This window comes from Sphaerodactylus townsendi, linkage group LG06 (assembly GCF_021028975.2).
Source record: "Sphaerodactylus townsendi isolate TG3544 linkage group LG06, MPM_Stown_v2.3, whole genome shotgun sequence".
Lineage (NCBI taxonomy): Eukaryota > Metazoa > Chordata > Lepidosauria > Squamata > Sphaerodactylidae > Sphaerodactylus > Sphaerodactylus townsendi.
The window spans coordinates 50,176,365-50,189,908 of record NC_059430.1 but is presented as its reverse complement, the minus strand read 5'-3'; the positions used below and the strand labels follow the sequence as shown (position 1 = coordinate 50,189,908).

Here is a 13,544-nt window from a genome sequence, read left to right as displayed (position 1 = left end):
TAAAGGAAATCTGACATGAGAAACCTGCCAATGATATATGAATGATAAATGGTTAGCACACACAAAAAAAGGTTTACTCACTTGTGCTTTTAAGTCTTGGATATTTTTTTCAGTTTTTTGTTCACTATCTGTTGCTTTCTTTAGTATATGTTTCAGTTCAGTAATGGTTTGCTCTTTTTTGGCAATATCAGCATCCATTTCTTTCATCTTGTTTTCATACATTCTGAAAGATTAAGAGCCATTCAACCAATGATTCCAAATTTAAAAACTTAAAACTGCAATGCTAAGCAAGTAGTGAAAAGACCAACCTTCTAAGAAAGCACAAGAACAGAACAAACAGTGTGGAACTTACCTGTAATTGTTTTCATCAAGTGGTCTTCTGTGCAGGCACACACTGGGATTGCGTGTGTGCAGGCCAGCTGCAGAAAAGATTTCCAAAGCCATCTAGCAGACTAGGAGCACCCCTCCTCCTTCTGGTGCTGCCTGCCAAAATGATCACACAACCAGGAGGAGGGGTGCTACTCTGTCAACGCTCTCCATGCTACCACTGGAAACTCCAAGAAACTAAGATTCCAGAGTTCACAGTAGGGCAGGAAGATGCAATTTAGCTGTCTCAGAAGAAACCCCCCCCCCCCAAGTTTGGACATCCCCAAAGGGTGAAATGTACACCAAAACCAACACCACATTCTATTATAGTGTCACATGCAGGCCTGTAAAATGCCAGAAACTGCAACTATGGAAGCCAAAAAAATGCTAATCAACTTAGAAGAATGAGGACTGAGTAAAAGACTGGGAAAGGCAGAACTCAATCCATAGGATAAAAAGGGGGGGGGAGAAGGAGGCTTTCAGACAGACAGCCACTCAAAGCCAATAGAAGTATGTGTCAGGCCATATGTCAACCTCAGGCCATGTGTCAACTTCGGAACTGGCAAGCCTTCAACATGGGAGAGTCAGAAAGGGGTAGAAAGTCTCGAACATGCCTCCAAACTTCTCCTTGATGTCCGGAAGACAGAAAGAGGGGGAGGGAGTCCTTCCTTGTTATAGTGTTTTTCAGTCAGGCAGTCCCCACCCCCACCCCACAAATCTAGGATGAAGGGTTCATATCCCAGCCGGAATGAGACAGAAGAACCAGCCTTTAGATAGGCAAGGGGCAGCAATGAGAGATGACCCAACAATACCCTTGCCAAAAGCAATTCTGTCACACATACTCCACAATAGCTCACTGGAGAAAGGTGTCCTGGCAAGAATGAGGCATGAGTTTATTTCCCAGTACAGATGAGGCTGGTCACAAGGCCAAACTTAGCTTCTGACAAGCAACAGGCTGAGCAGCAGCAAAACAGACACAAGGCTAGAACCCACACCTCACACACTCAGGAGTAGTTTTCTAACCACTCACCCAACTGGGCACAGAAATGAGACAGAACACAGGGCATTAGGCATCCCCTACAGTCATTATACTGTTGACAATAGCCATATAGAAAAGAACACCCTGGTTTGACAGCCATGACACATTGGAAAGGCAGTCTGTAGTACTATATTAGTTCTCAATTCTTACCTTGTTATGACAATGGATTTCCATCCTTTGCTGTCAGCACCTTCAAGTTGTGGGTTTTTGCTTTCAGCCAAGCTTAACTTTCTTACAGTCTCCTCCAGTTTTGCAGTCAATTTCTCATTTATTATCTCAAGATTGTTCTTTGCAATTCGCAGTTTCTCTCCATTCTCGATTTCCTGTAGACAATTTTTTTAAAAAAATATGTAGTTTCATAGGTTAGGCTCCTTGCTTTCAAGAAGGGGGCTTTAGGATCAAGTCAAATAAGACATTTTTAAGATGTTGTATCTATTTTGGAACCCAACTGCAATAAAAATATTCCTACCTTCTTTAGATCTTTCCGTATTCTCTCATTTTCTGCAATTATTTTTTCTGTTCCTTTAGCCTTCAATTCATAACGCATACTCAGTTCACCTCCAAGATCAAGTTTCAGTTTTTCCACTTCAGACTTATTTTACAGGTAAAACCAGAAAGTAATAGTGGTTATCTATTAAACTACTAATAGTATAAAATCTGCAAATTATAGTGACCATTTAAGTACATGGAAAAGCCCATCGTGGTTTTTATTCAATTATGGCGTCCCTTCTGAAGTACATAGTAATATCTTTAAAATGAGAATGCTTGAATTGGATCTGTGGTGCGGATATCCTCTAATGCCTTCATTTACCACTGTTGTTGGAAAGAATTTTGATCCACAGACTTTCAATCTGCCTAGATAAAATCCCTTAAGGTCCAAAATGTCTGTTGTTACCCAGCACTGGCTGCAGACTGACACATTTTGGGAATGGGGCACTGCGGAGCCTTTCAAAGAGAAACAATTGCATCAAAAGCCTTGGGAGATATTATATCATGGCTGCCCAAGTAATTTACTAAATGTTGATTTTTTAATTATACATCATCTTGAAGAACAATTGTCAGGCAGAAGGATGGTATACATTCTACATTTATATCCTGACATTAAGACAAATAATGTTTAAGACCATGGAAACCCTGTTTTACACAATTTTTTTACCTTTAAACGGTCATTTTCCTGTTCCAGGCTGGCAAATTTTTCACTGGAGACAACACCAGGTCCTTTTTTTAGCTCTTCATTTTCTCTTTGAACCTTCTCAACAACTTTTTTCATCAAACCAATTGTTTTCTCTAGCTCAGGAACAGTTTTTCCACTTCTTCCAGACTTTATAAAAAAGCAAAAAAAATTCATTTCACAGACGCTGCTTTCATTCCACAAACGAAACAAATCTGTTATGGTGAGTGTTTCTGGTATCTGAGATGAACTTTTGTGTTCTTTCACCTGATATGATTTTCCCTGACTGGGGAGACCAGATTGCTCACAAACTATTCATTTGATACAAACCCTTATTCTTATTATAGATGGCGACATAATGACATATCACCACCATATACAAAGGGAGTACAGGAGGGCAATAACAACTAATAGCCTGTTTGAATTATATAGACCAGGGGTAGGGAACCTGCGGCTCTCCAGATGTTCAGGAACTACAATTCCCATCAGCCCCTACCAGCATGGCCAATTGGCCATGCTGGTAGGGGCTGATGGGAATTGTAGTTCCTGAACATCTGGAGAGCCGCAGGTTCCCTACCCCTGATATAGACCCTTGGTCTAATCCCAACATATTTTCAGTGGGAAGCCAATGTCCCTAGTAAATTCTCAAGCATAGCAAGATGAAAACAGCTGAAACTGCTTACCCTTACAGCATTACTTGATACGCCTAGGACCTAACTTCAGGTTCTATACAAACAATAGGAAATTATTCGTTTGGTGGAATACCATAAGTAATGAAATTAAAGATGGTGGTGTATTACTCTCAAAGTAAACATTTCATACTAGGTCCAGAAAAAAAGAGATGGCTCAGTAGCCAGATCCAGCCCCACAGCATGATTCTTGACCTATGAATACTCTCCGTTACGAACCTCAGTCAATTTTTCATAAGACAGTAAAGAACCATTGTGCACAGCAGCCAAAACTGCCTTGCTCCACATGGGTTGAGAATCAACAAAGTTAAAAATACTCTGGAGTAAACATCAGAGGTGATAAACTGTCAGTGGTTTTGATTACATAATAGCAGAAGCCCTTCCCTACAACTTACAGTAAACTGAATTTAAAAGTCATTGGTTCTTCAAAAGCATGGAAACTGCTATTGAGTGCAAATAGGTCAAATGACTAATGGCTGTGCAGAATTTTTTGGCTATGCAGAAGCTCTTGGATATGCCTGAATAAGCTGTAAAGATTCAGGCCACTTACTATCTATCACACCTTGTGAATATTCCCACTCTCTCTCTCCGTGCAATTATGGAACAAGCAACATTTTCACCACTTTTTCAAAATTAAGAAAAAAGCTTCAGTGTGAATAGTTCAGTCTTGTTTTTAAAACACATTGCACACATTAATACTCACCCCTCTGATATTGCCTAACCTCCGCTCAGCTTCTGCCTTGTCTCTTTTGAGAAGCTCACACATTTCTTTTAAATCACCCACTTGATCCTGAATAGTGGGGAAAAAGATAATCTTATTCAGGTGAGAAGAATCCTCTCAGAATGATGTCTTTACAATGAAAGGAAAATAAAAAGTTTATGTACACACAGAAGGAAAAATGGAATTGCTACGGCCCTAGCGGTGTCAATGCAATGGCGTTCTCAGGCAGCACAGCTGCCTACCTATTGTTGACCCACCTTTGACAATCCCCTGCTTGCCACATCCAGACATTCCTTACAGCAAATTTGTTTCTGGCTCAGAGAGAACTGATTTATCTTTGTCAACTGTGACAATCTGGCAAATGTATATCCCTTAACCACGGTTTAACTCAACATTATCATACTATGCATAGAGTGCTAATACTGGATATCTTACTATATAATTGAGCAGTGTGTTCCCAACAACAAACCAGAAAAAGCAAGGACTGTTGGGATGTATAGTCCATGGCCATCTGGGAGGGCCCATACTCCAGCTCCTCCCAGAAGGGCAAGAACTAGAGGGGGTGCCTATGGAGATGGGGAGAACTCTCCCCATCTTCATAGGCACCCTACTGGCTCCAACTCCTTTGTAAAGCTAGAATCCAGCTTTGCAAACAGAGGGAAGTAACACTCTCCATCTTCATAGGCACTCTGCTCTCTCTCCCCACCACCCTTGTAAAGCAGGATCCAGTTTTGCAAACAGCAACTTTCTAGAGCCTGTTGTATTTTCTCACTCAACGGGCTTTATTGCTAGTAATGCTAGAAAGTGGTTATATGGAAAATATAAAAGGCTAATGATGTTCTGAGTTCACAGTTTACAAAGAGAATATTCCCACTGATTACTAGACTGTTTGAAAATTGTCAGCATTTTGAGGGGAGGATTGGAGGGTTATACAGTCACAGAATGAATATATATGTTACTGCTAATACATGTCACCAATGTATTTTAATATACAGATAAGTGTTCTAGTCTAGAGAAGAAGCCACATACATCAAGCATGGTTGGGCACACAAATGACCAGCTATGAGAAGGAATCAGCAGGCATTCAAATACACACTGGAATGGAGAAGCTGTCTGTTAGAATGGCATTTTTTTGGCAGTGGAATACACAATATATCCAAATATCTCATCTATATTGAAGTAGGATGTGCATCAGAATATATCAATTGAATACTACTCTCTCAGAGTCCATTTTACAAGGCATTCTAATGCAGTCCAATGAAATATAATGTAATAATTCTAAGAAAAAGGATTAATCAATATTTTGGAAGATTTGGTACATTTATGCTTTAGAGATATTTAAAAAAATTTGTATTTGACTTCAAATTAAATTCAATGCTTCCTTCTGCCAAATGAAGACTCTTCTGCCAGTGGAAGAAGTTTTCCTACAACATCTCATTCCCACAGTAGAAAAACTTCTTGCATAGCAGGCAGCAGTAATTTGTCCCAACCTTTTAACTACAGAAACATACCTTTAATCTTGGTAAGTCTTTATTGGCTTGTTCTAGCTGGAATCGTAGTTCCATGTTTTCAGAAGACAATCTTATATTCTCCTTTTGAAGTTCTTGTTCCTTTTGGCATAGATCATCTGATCCCAATCCTGAAGTCTTGGTAGAAATAGAAATAGAAGGAGCATAATGAAATTAACATATCAAAATGCAACATATTAATATAATTTTATCAAGGATAGAAGGAAAAAATCTCAACCTTTTCCAAATGTGGAACATAGAAATATTTTCTTTTTATAAATAAAAGAGTCTACTTTTGCCAGCACAGTCTCAAGAAATTCATTTGGAATTCAATTTAACTGGATTTCATTAGAAGGACCACTTAAGTAAGTATATTTTAAAAAAATGCTTCCTGCACTGAGAGTAGAAAAATGCAATTGTGTGAGGGAACAGACTACTCATAGGAGTAAAAATGCACACAGTATTACTTGAAAGCAGGCAATGGAACTTGTGACAAACTTGAAGAAACAAATAGCAAAAATAAACTTGTATGATGGGAAACTCTCATAATGAACCATAAAAAATAGTGGCTAGCAGCCTATACTAATTGATGAACCCTTCCACCAGCAAAGAAGGGGAGGCAGTTTGAGTGATTCCCCCCTCTCACTGGAGAACCACCACTTTGGTCCCTATGTTATTCATGAGGATACCCTGACCCCCCAGGAGCTGGATATTAAAAGGCTGCAGGAGAGGGGGAAGTTCTGTTCCATAAGCTTCATGTCACTTAAAATACACTGGATACAAGCCACTAACAGAAAGAAATGTTTCAGGTTATATAAGACACAGCCCTACATTTTAACATTTGCTATTATATGTCTGGACAATGTATTGCATTTTGTACTATTAGCCTATTGTATTATAAGCAAAAAGGATTTGATATACTATAAATAGGTCTCGTAGGTTGGTAAGCTGCATTAGGAAATGACAGGGTAACAACAGTGCTAAGGAGTCACCAGGTTACCAGCCAGGACTAGCTACACAAAGGAACACTGAAAAGCAGGGGATGGAGAAGGTGAAGTGGCAAACCTGAGGAACTTCACAAAGCTCTGTGACTGATCCTGCCCTCTCTCGGTCTGTTTGAAGGCCCTCATGTGCCTCTTCTGTCACCATCTCATTGGGATTTTTTCTACTTTCTGAGTCAGATTCATTGTGCTGAACAGCATCCTCCTCAGACTGTATACAGCTCTTTCTATCAGGACAAGATTGAGGTCTGGTTCCTTCTTCAGCATTATCTTGATTTTCTTCTTTAGTTATTTCACATACTTGGTGAATTCTCCCTTTTTCATGCTCTTTGGCTGTTTCTTCTGTTGACCACATTTTCAGGCAGTTGCTCTTCTTACTTTCTAATCCTGCCTCTAAATCATTCTGCTTTCCCCCACTGTCAAATTGTTCTTCAGCAACATCTTCAGCAGCCTGACGGGATTCCTCAGCAATGTGTGTTCCCTCATCAACTTTATCAATAATTGCATTCATCATACCAACAGAAACATGATGGCGTAACTTGGTCTTACTTTGCAAAATTTTCTTAGGTGGAAAGTTCAAATGCTTTTGCTTAGTGCATTTGTTAGCAGTAAAGGCAGTGTTAGCAACTGCAACTGTGTCACCTGGAGAACTCTAATACAGATGGAAGGTAGCATAAAAAGAAAAGCAGTTGATTGGAATGGAGAAAAAGGGTGGAAACCTTGACACGTTAAAAAAGGAAATTAGATATTCATGGAGAATAGGTCTACCAGTGGTTAAAAGGAATCTCTACATTCAGTGCCAGGAAGCAACATCAGGGGAAGGCTTCAGCTTCTATGCCCTGTTGTTGGACCTCCAGAGGAACTTGTTGGTCACTGAACCAGATGTAGGGCAAACTTGATAGATCACTGAATTGATCCTGCAGTGTTCTTATGTTCTTAATGGGACCTCATTTGCATAAATGGTAATCTTGGACTAGAAAAACAAAATTCCATAATAAGGAGAACACATGCTCCTTTCCTCACTAGTTGGAAACAACATAAGCTCCACCTGGGTTCACTTCCTTACCCTCAATTAAGCTTCACTTTCTCAACTGATCTTTAAGCATGGACTCCTGCTATGTTCAAAGCATAAAAATTGAATATGTTTTCTAACACCACTTTAAACAATCATCCCGTTTCCAACAATATCTTGCCAGGTCCCCCCTGATAAGCATATAAGAAAGGCATTAAGGTAGCAATTCTCTCTGTCTCTTTTTTACCATTTCTCCCTAGTTTCTGTTATGCAGAAGTATAATGCTTATGAACGTGTACAGTAAGCTCAGATGGCGCACAGCAATTGAAAAAGGTGTCTTCAATAAATTAGTCAAATGCTTTATTTTTAACATCTTGTAAGTTATCAACAATCATTGTTCCTGCAGCAATGAATTCCACAAAGTGATTTGTATGAAGTAATGTGGTCTTCCCCTCAGTCTAGTGGTGTGTGGATTAATTCCATTAAGTGAATATACGTTCTAGAATTTCTTGAGTGGAAGAAAATGCATCCAGACTGTTCATTATTTTAAAAATAACCCATGCTCTTCATCAGTCATATTTTTACAAACAAATTAAGAAATCCAAAACTCTCAGAATCTCTTTCCTACTAATTCACACCACCAAATTTGCTTTTTTCATTGTTACCAATTTAATATCCATGGTTTCAGTCATTATTTTACCAAATTCAAATATTCATTTTATGATCTGTATCTCACCGCCCAGAGCCCCCAGGGGATGGGGCGGTTTATAAATCGAAACAATAAATAAATAAATAAATAAAAATGAAACTAAAATAACATCTAATTAATCCCCTTTCAGACTGAATTCTCCCTGTTCAATGTGAGATAAGATCAGAATTCAGTTTATGGCTTGTGTACTTCCTTCCCACCTTGTCAAGACACATAGGCCCCTTCTGTACAGGCCGGGGAGGCGGGCTTACACCGGTGTACTTGACTCTGGTGGAGCCCTGGGACCGTTCGCACACGCTCGTGTGAGTGGCCTCAGGGCTGCCAGGAACCATAGATGTGCCTTCGCATGGAGGCGCATCTGTGGTTCCCTTCCTCGCCGCTTCCCACATTGTTCCTGCTTGTCCCTGCACAGCTTTGCAAGCAGGCAGAGATAACACCCTGGGCCATGGGACAGCCCCCTTTCCCCAGGTGGCTCTGTGAATGGGAGCCGGGGAGAAGGTTGTGTGAAAATCGATCTATGGGTGATTCATCTGTTTACAGCGGCTGATGGCCACGGCTGTTCACTCGGCCATGGCTGTGCTCCGCTGTAAAACAAAAGAATTGCTCATTGATTGTTCTCATATAACCCGCTCTGAGGCCGCTGGCAAGTGTTGAGGCGGTTTAGAGTCATTTGCAGGGCGGGAATCGTGCAAAGCTTTATTGGCCAGTGTGGAAGGGGCTTCGTGGGGACCTGACAGTGGAAAATGCTGCCAATTAGAAACCAACTTATGATAACCCGATAGGGTTTTCGAAGCAAGAGATGAACAAACAGAGGTGGTTTGCCATTGCTTATCTTTGCACGGTCACCTGAGACTCCCTTGGAAGTCTCTCATCTAAGTACTATCCAGAGCTGACCCTGATTAGCTTCTGAGATCAGGCTAGTCTGGGCCATTTAGGACCAGACAGTGTGTTTATCTGAATATGAAACCTTTTCATCACAAAACCAGTAGCTACTGAGACATTGGGGCTCCAAACTAAAAGCGTGCAGCATCAACACAGGCAGCAGAATGCTGCAGTCAAGATCACTAATCAATTGGGAGTAATAAAAAGTAACAAAAGAGAAACAGTTACAATATAGATTTCATGTAATATATGTGGTTGTGCAGTTCAGCTTAAAAGAAATAGAAATAATATAACTTACTGAAGGCCTTAAAAAAGTGTCTCTGGATAACTGTCTCTCTAAAACACGAAGTTTTTCTTGCAGGTATCGGTTTTTTAAATGTAAGTCTTCTACAACAGAATCGCGAGGTATAGCATATTGTGTCCTGGACAGAAGAGAACACAGATGCTATTACTGAAGAAGTGCCAAACTTGGCATTAAATGAGCTTGTGGATTTAGGTTGTCTAATTAAGTGAGAAGGGAGAAAGAAACAGCTCTATACTTTCTTTAACGTGACGAAGAATCATGAACATTATGAGTATACTAAGTGTAGTCATCATGTAATACAGTTTAATTCAATACAACGCAATACAGCTTCCATATGAGATCAGAACTAGCTGTATATACAGATATGCCACCCAGAATAACCAAGCAATATACAGTATTCAGACATACTAACACCACATTTCTTCTAATTAAATTGTACTGCAGTTGATAAAAATGACTTTATGGGCAGAATGCATTAGAAAAGAACTCTAAAACTTTGTGCTTTTATGGACTGTCACCTGTACATTAATGATGTCCAAAAATGCAGCCAGCTACTAATCTGTTTACCTAAGAGAACCTGGAGCAGAAAACAACCACTCAATTTACATTCCTCACTAAGCTGCCAAACTCAACTTCTACTGATATTAAACATACCATTACATATAGCTTATCTAAAAACCTATATTACGAATGCGTCATTGCCCATTCCATTCAGTAACAAGAGTGAATCTTGTTACAATATAGTCCTTGAATCTTATTACTATATAGTCATACAATAAGGTACAATAGTCTTTTGAAAATAATACTTACTTCAGGTAAGCAATCTCATTCTCCAAATCTATATTTCGTTTTTGGAGCTCTTCCAGCTCTCTCTCAGATTCTGAAGCCCGTACTCCTATGACATGATCAACAGTAACACCAGTGCTCTTGAGCTTCCTCTGTAGCACAATTTTTTCTTTATCAGCCCTGAAATATATAATTGGTTTTCAGTCGTTTAAAGATCCATTTGCTTGTTTAATAGTACTTCCATAAAGTCATTCCCAGCACTCGTTTTTCTGCATGATAGTTCTCTATATGGAAAGAAGAAAGCTCTTCTTGTGAATAACCCTCCACAGGATACTAAGACCATAATACCACTAGACTTGCAGTTAGGGAGGTGCTGTCTGTGCTCTTAGAGAGCTCCCTGCAATTTTTTAGCAACTATTTTCCCAAGGGGAGAATGCAGTTATTTTGCACAATATTTTGCTTCATCATTATGTTTACTGTGGTACTGAAACTGTTACAAAGGTAAGGCAGGACACCACATCAGATGCAGCCTATGGGGTCAGGTCCCTTCCCTCCTCTAGTTCCAAGAAACAGAAGTTCAGCCAGCACTCAAGGTCACTGGTTGCTCAGACAGCCATGAGAGGGCCCAGTTCACTAAGTTCCTTTTCCTCAATGGGGTCATCACAGACAAAAGGAAACCTCTGCAGAGTCATGGAAACAGATTAACTCCAAGGCTGCCATAGATCAACAGGACATCTCAGACTAGTGGGAAGGTGTAAGGTGACATGAAGGGATTCCCTTAAAAGAACGCTGGACAAAACTTGGTCCTTGACCACACCCTACCTGACATCACATAGAAAAATGGCCACTGATGAGGCAAGACTCCCAAGGCTCCTTAACAGGCAGGGACTCCATGGTGGTGAAGAAACCAGTAAGGCCAAATACTTGAGTTGTGCTTGTTGAAGCTATGTCCTAGATATTCAAGTCAAAATTTCTGGTGTTTCACAGACAAAGAACTGTGCTATGCAACAGTTTATTTATATTTATTTATAATTGGTTTTATATACCGCCCCTCCCCCGAAGGGAGGGGCGGTATATAAATGTAATGCAACTTGTAATGCAAGTTAAATTTTCCAAGCAACCATTGTTTCCACAAGGATAACGTGACCTATTTTAACTAACACACCAAATTAGAAACCTTACCAAATTGCAACTTATTTTCCAAACAGTAATGGATAAATATATAGAAAACAAAACATTTCCACAGTTAACAGTTCAAGTTTAATTTGATAGGAAGGTGCCTAAAAATTTTATGGGGGGGGGGTACTTTGGGGAAGTCACACTGTACACATGTCAGATGTCCAACCCCTTTTCTATTTTTATTGGACTTGGTTACTGCTTGGGGGACATATTTTTTGCCATAGGAGGTCGATGGCTCTGATGCCCCTCTGTTGTGTGATTTTTGTTTTCTTCCAAAGGAACTTTCTCTCCTGATCTTCTCTGGTTGGACTGAGGGGCTTTTTATTTGGGACAGTGGAGATGGATGTCTGTGCCATGTTAACAGACACAGAGAAGGCGTGGTATCAGGGATAGTTGAGATGGAGGGCTGTGATGGTGCAGGGTTGGGACAGGTGCTTCTAGCCAGAGCAGGAGAAGGGGAGTTGGGTTGTGATGTTGTCTGGCCTTCAAGCTTCTCTGCCATCAACCCAGCTAGAGTTTCAGTGGCCCTAACAGCTCTGCACATTGTACGACGCTTCCTATCCATAGCATGCTGAAATGCCTCTCTACAGTGGCGTACCAGGCCTAAGTGGTGCCTGGGGGCATGACCAGCTCCTCGTGCCCCCCTGCGCCCCACTTACAGGAGCCAGAAGGAAGGCCAGGGAAGGGGTGGTGGGGCTCAGGGGTGGCTCAAACAGGCGCTGCAGCAGCACCCATCTGGCCGCCCTTAGCCAAGCCTTGGCCCCTGGCCTCCCTACAGGTTGGCTTCTGCCCTCCCCAGGGCCTGGGGAAGACAGAAGCTGGCCTGCAGGCAGGCTGGGGAAGTCCCAACACAGGGGAAGTGGCGTCCCAACACAGGGGAAGCCGTCAGGCACTGGCTGGGTCGCCGCACCGTGGGAGTGGCCAGCATGGGGAGTTGGCTGGTGCCCGGCGCCCCCCCCCATGACAAAATGGTGTGCGCCCGAGGACATGAGCCCATGTCTCCATGGGCAGATTGCCCTTGCCTGTTTCTCATGCATCAGCTGATGTCGGTCAGCCTCAATGATATCCGAGTGGCATAGTGTTTCCTTTGCCTGGCATTCTTGGTCCAATTCTAGAATCTGATGGTAGAGCTGCTGGGATCTCTGGGCCTCCTGCCAGACTGGCTCAGCAGCTTACAGGCCACATTTGTCAATACAGAGAATCATCTCCTACAATTTCTTTGCCAGAGTCAGTCTTTTTGCAGCACACAGCTCCATAAGATTTGGGATTGGATCTTGATCTGAGCTGTGAACAGACTTTGTCTATTATGTTCAGTATAAATGTCCAAGTTTTTGCAGAGAGCCATCACGTTGTCTTATAGAAGAGCCCTCTTCACTGTCCATTGCAGAAGGTACAGACAGCACTGGACCTTTTTCCTGTGCAATTCACTGCCAATGGATGTAGCAATGGCCTGAACGCCAGGCTGGACTATTGTAACTTGCACTACGCGGGCGTTCCCTTGCGACTGCTCCAGAAACTGAAGCTGGTCCAGAATGCAGCGGCTTGCCGTTTGACAGGTGACACCTTTAGAGATCATATTACCCCTGTGTTGTGCTGCCTGCACTGGTTCCCAGTGGAATTCCAGATCATCTTCAAGGTGTTGGTATTAACCTTTATGGCCCTTTGCGGCCTGGGGCCCTCATACCTTCAAGACCATCTTACCCCATATGTCCCAAGCAGACCTCTGCGATCTGTGGAGGCTAATTTACTGGCAGTCCCCTGCCTCTCAATGATGCGGCTGGCATCTACCCAGGCCAGGGCCCCCTGCCTGGTGGAACACTCTTCCATCTGCTGTTAAAGCCCTGCAGGACCTTGGTGAGTTCTGCAGAGCCTGTAAAGCTGAATTATTACACTGGGCTTTGGGGAGGCTGGCTGCGGATTGCCTGCACCCACCTGATGCCCTGTATCATGCCTTATACCATCTCTGGCACTGCCTTACATTCCATCTCTGTTGCTGGCATTGCTGGTCCCCTCCCAGCCTTAAGATTGGACACTATCGATTGTTTACTACTGTTATTAATGATTATATTAATTGTTATAATTTTTTTGATAATGCTGCGTGTATTTTAAGGGATTTTAATTTTTGTTGTTCACGTTTTGTATTTTATTGTGCATTGATTGCTTGTTGTACACTGCCC

At 41.7% G+C, this 13,544-nt stretch overlaps 1 protein-coding gene across 1 annotated transcript in view; it reads right to left on the bottom strand.

Moving 5' to 3' along the window:
* CEP290 (centrosomal protein 290) overlaps positions 1-13,544 on the bottom strand; it is an 80,414-nt gene that overhangs the window by 6,079 nt on the left and 60,791 nt on the right. The window contains exons 45-52 of the mRNA XM_048501553.1: positions 10,213-10,368; positions 9,397-9,520; positions 5,498-5,632; positions 3,969-4,055; positions 2,562-2,726; positions 1,875-1,997; positions 1,556-1,728; positions 82-223 (exon numbers count right to left, since the gene is read on the bottom strand). Coding sequence (XP_048357510.1) covers positions 82-223; positions 1,556-1,728; positions 1,875-1,997; positions 2,562-2,726; positions 3,969-4,055; positions 5,498-5,632; positions 9,397-9,520; positions 10,213-10,368 — 1,105 coding nt within the window. The remainder of the gene's footprint in view (positions 1-81; positions 224-1,555; positions 1,729-1,874; positions 1,998-2,561; positions 2,727-3,968; positions 4,056-5,497; positions 5,633-9,396; positions 9,521-10,212; positions 10,369-13,544) is intronic.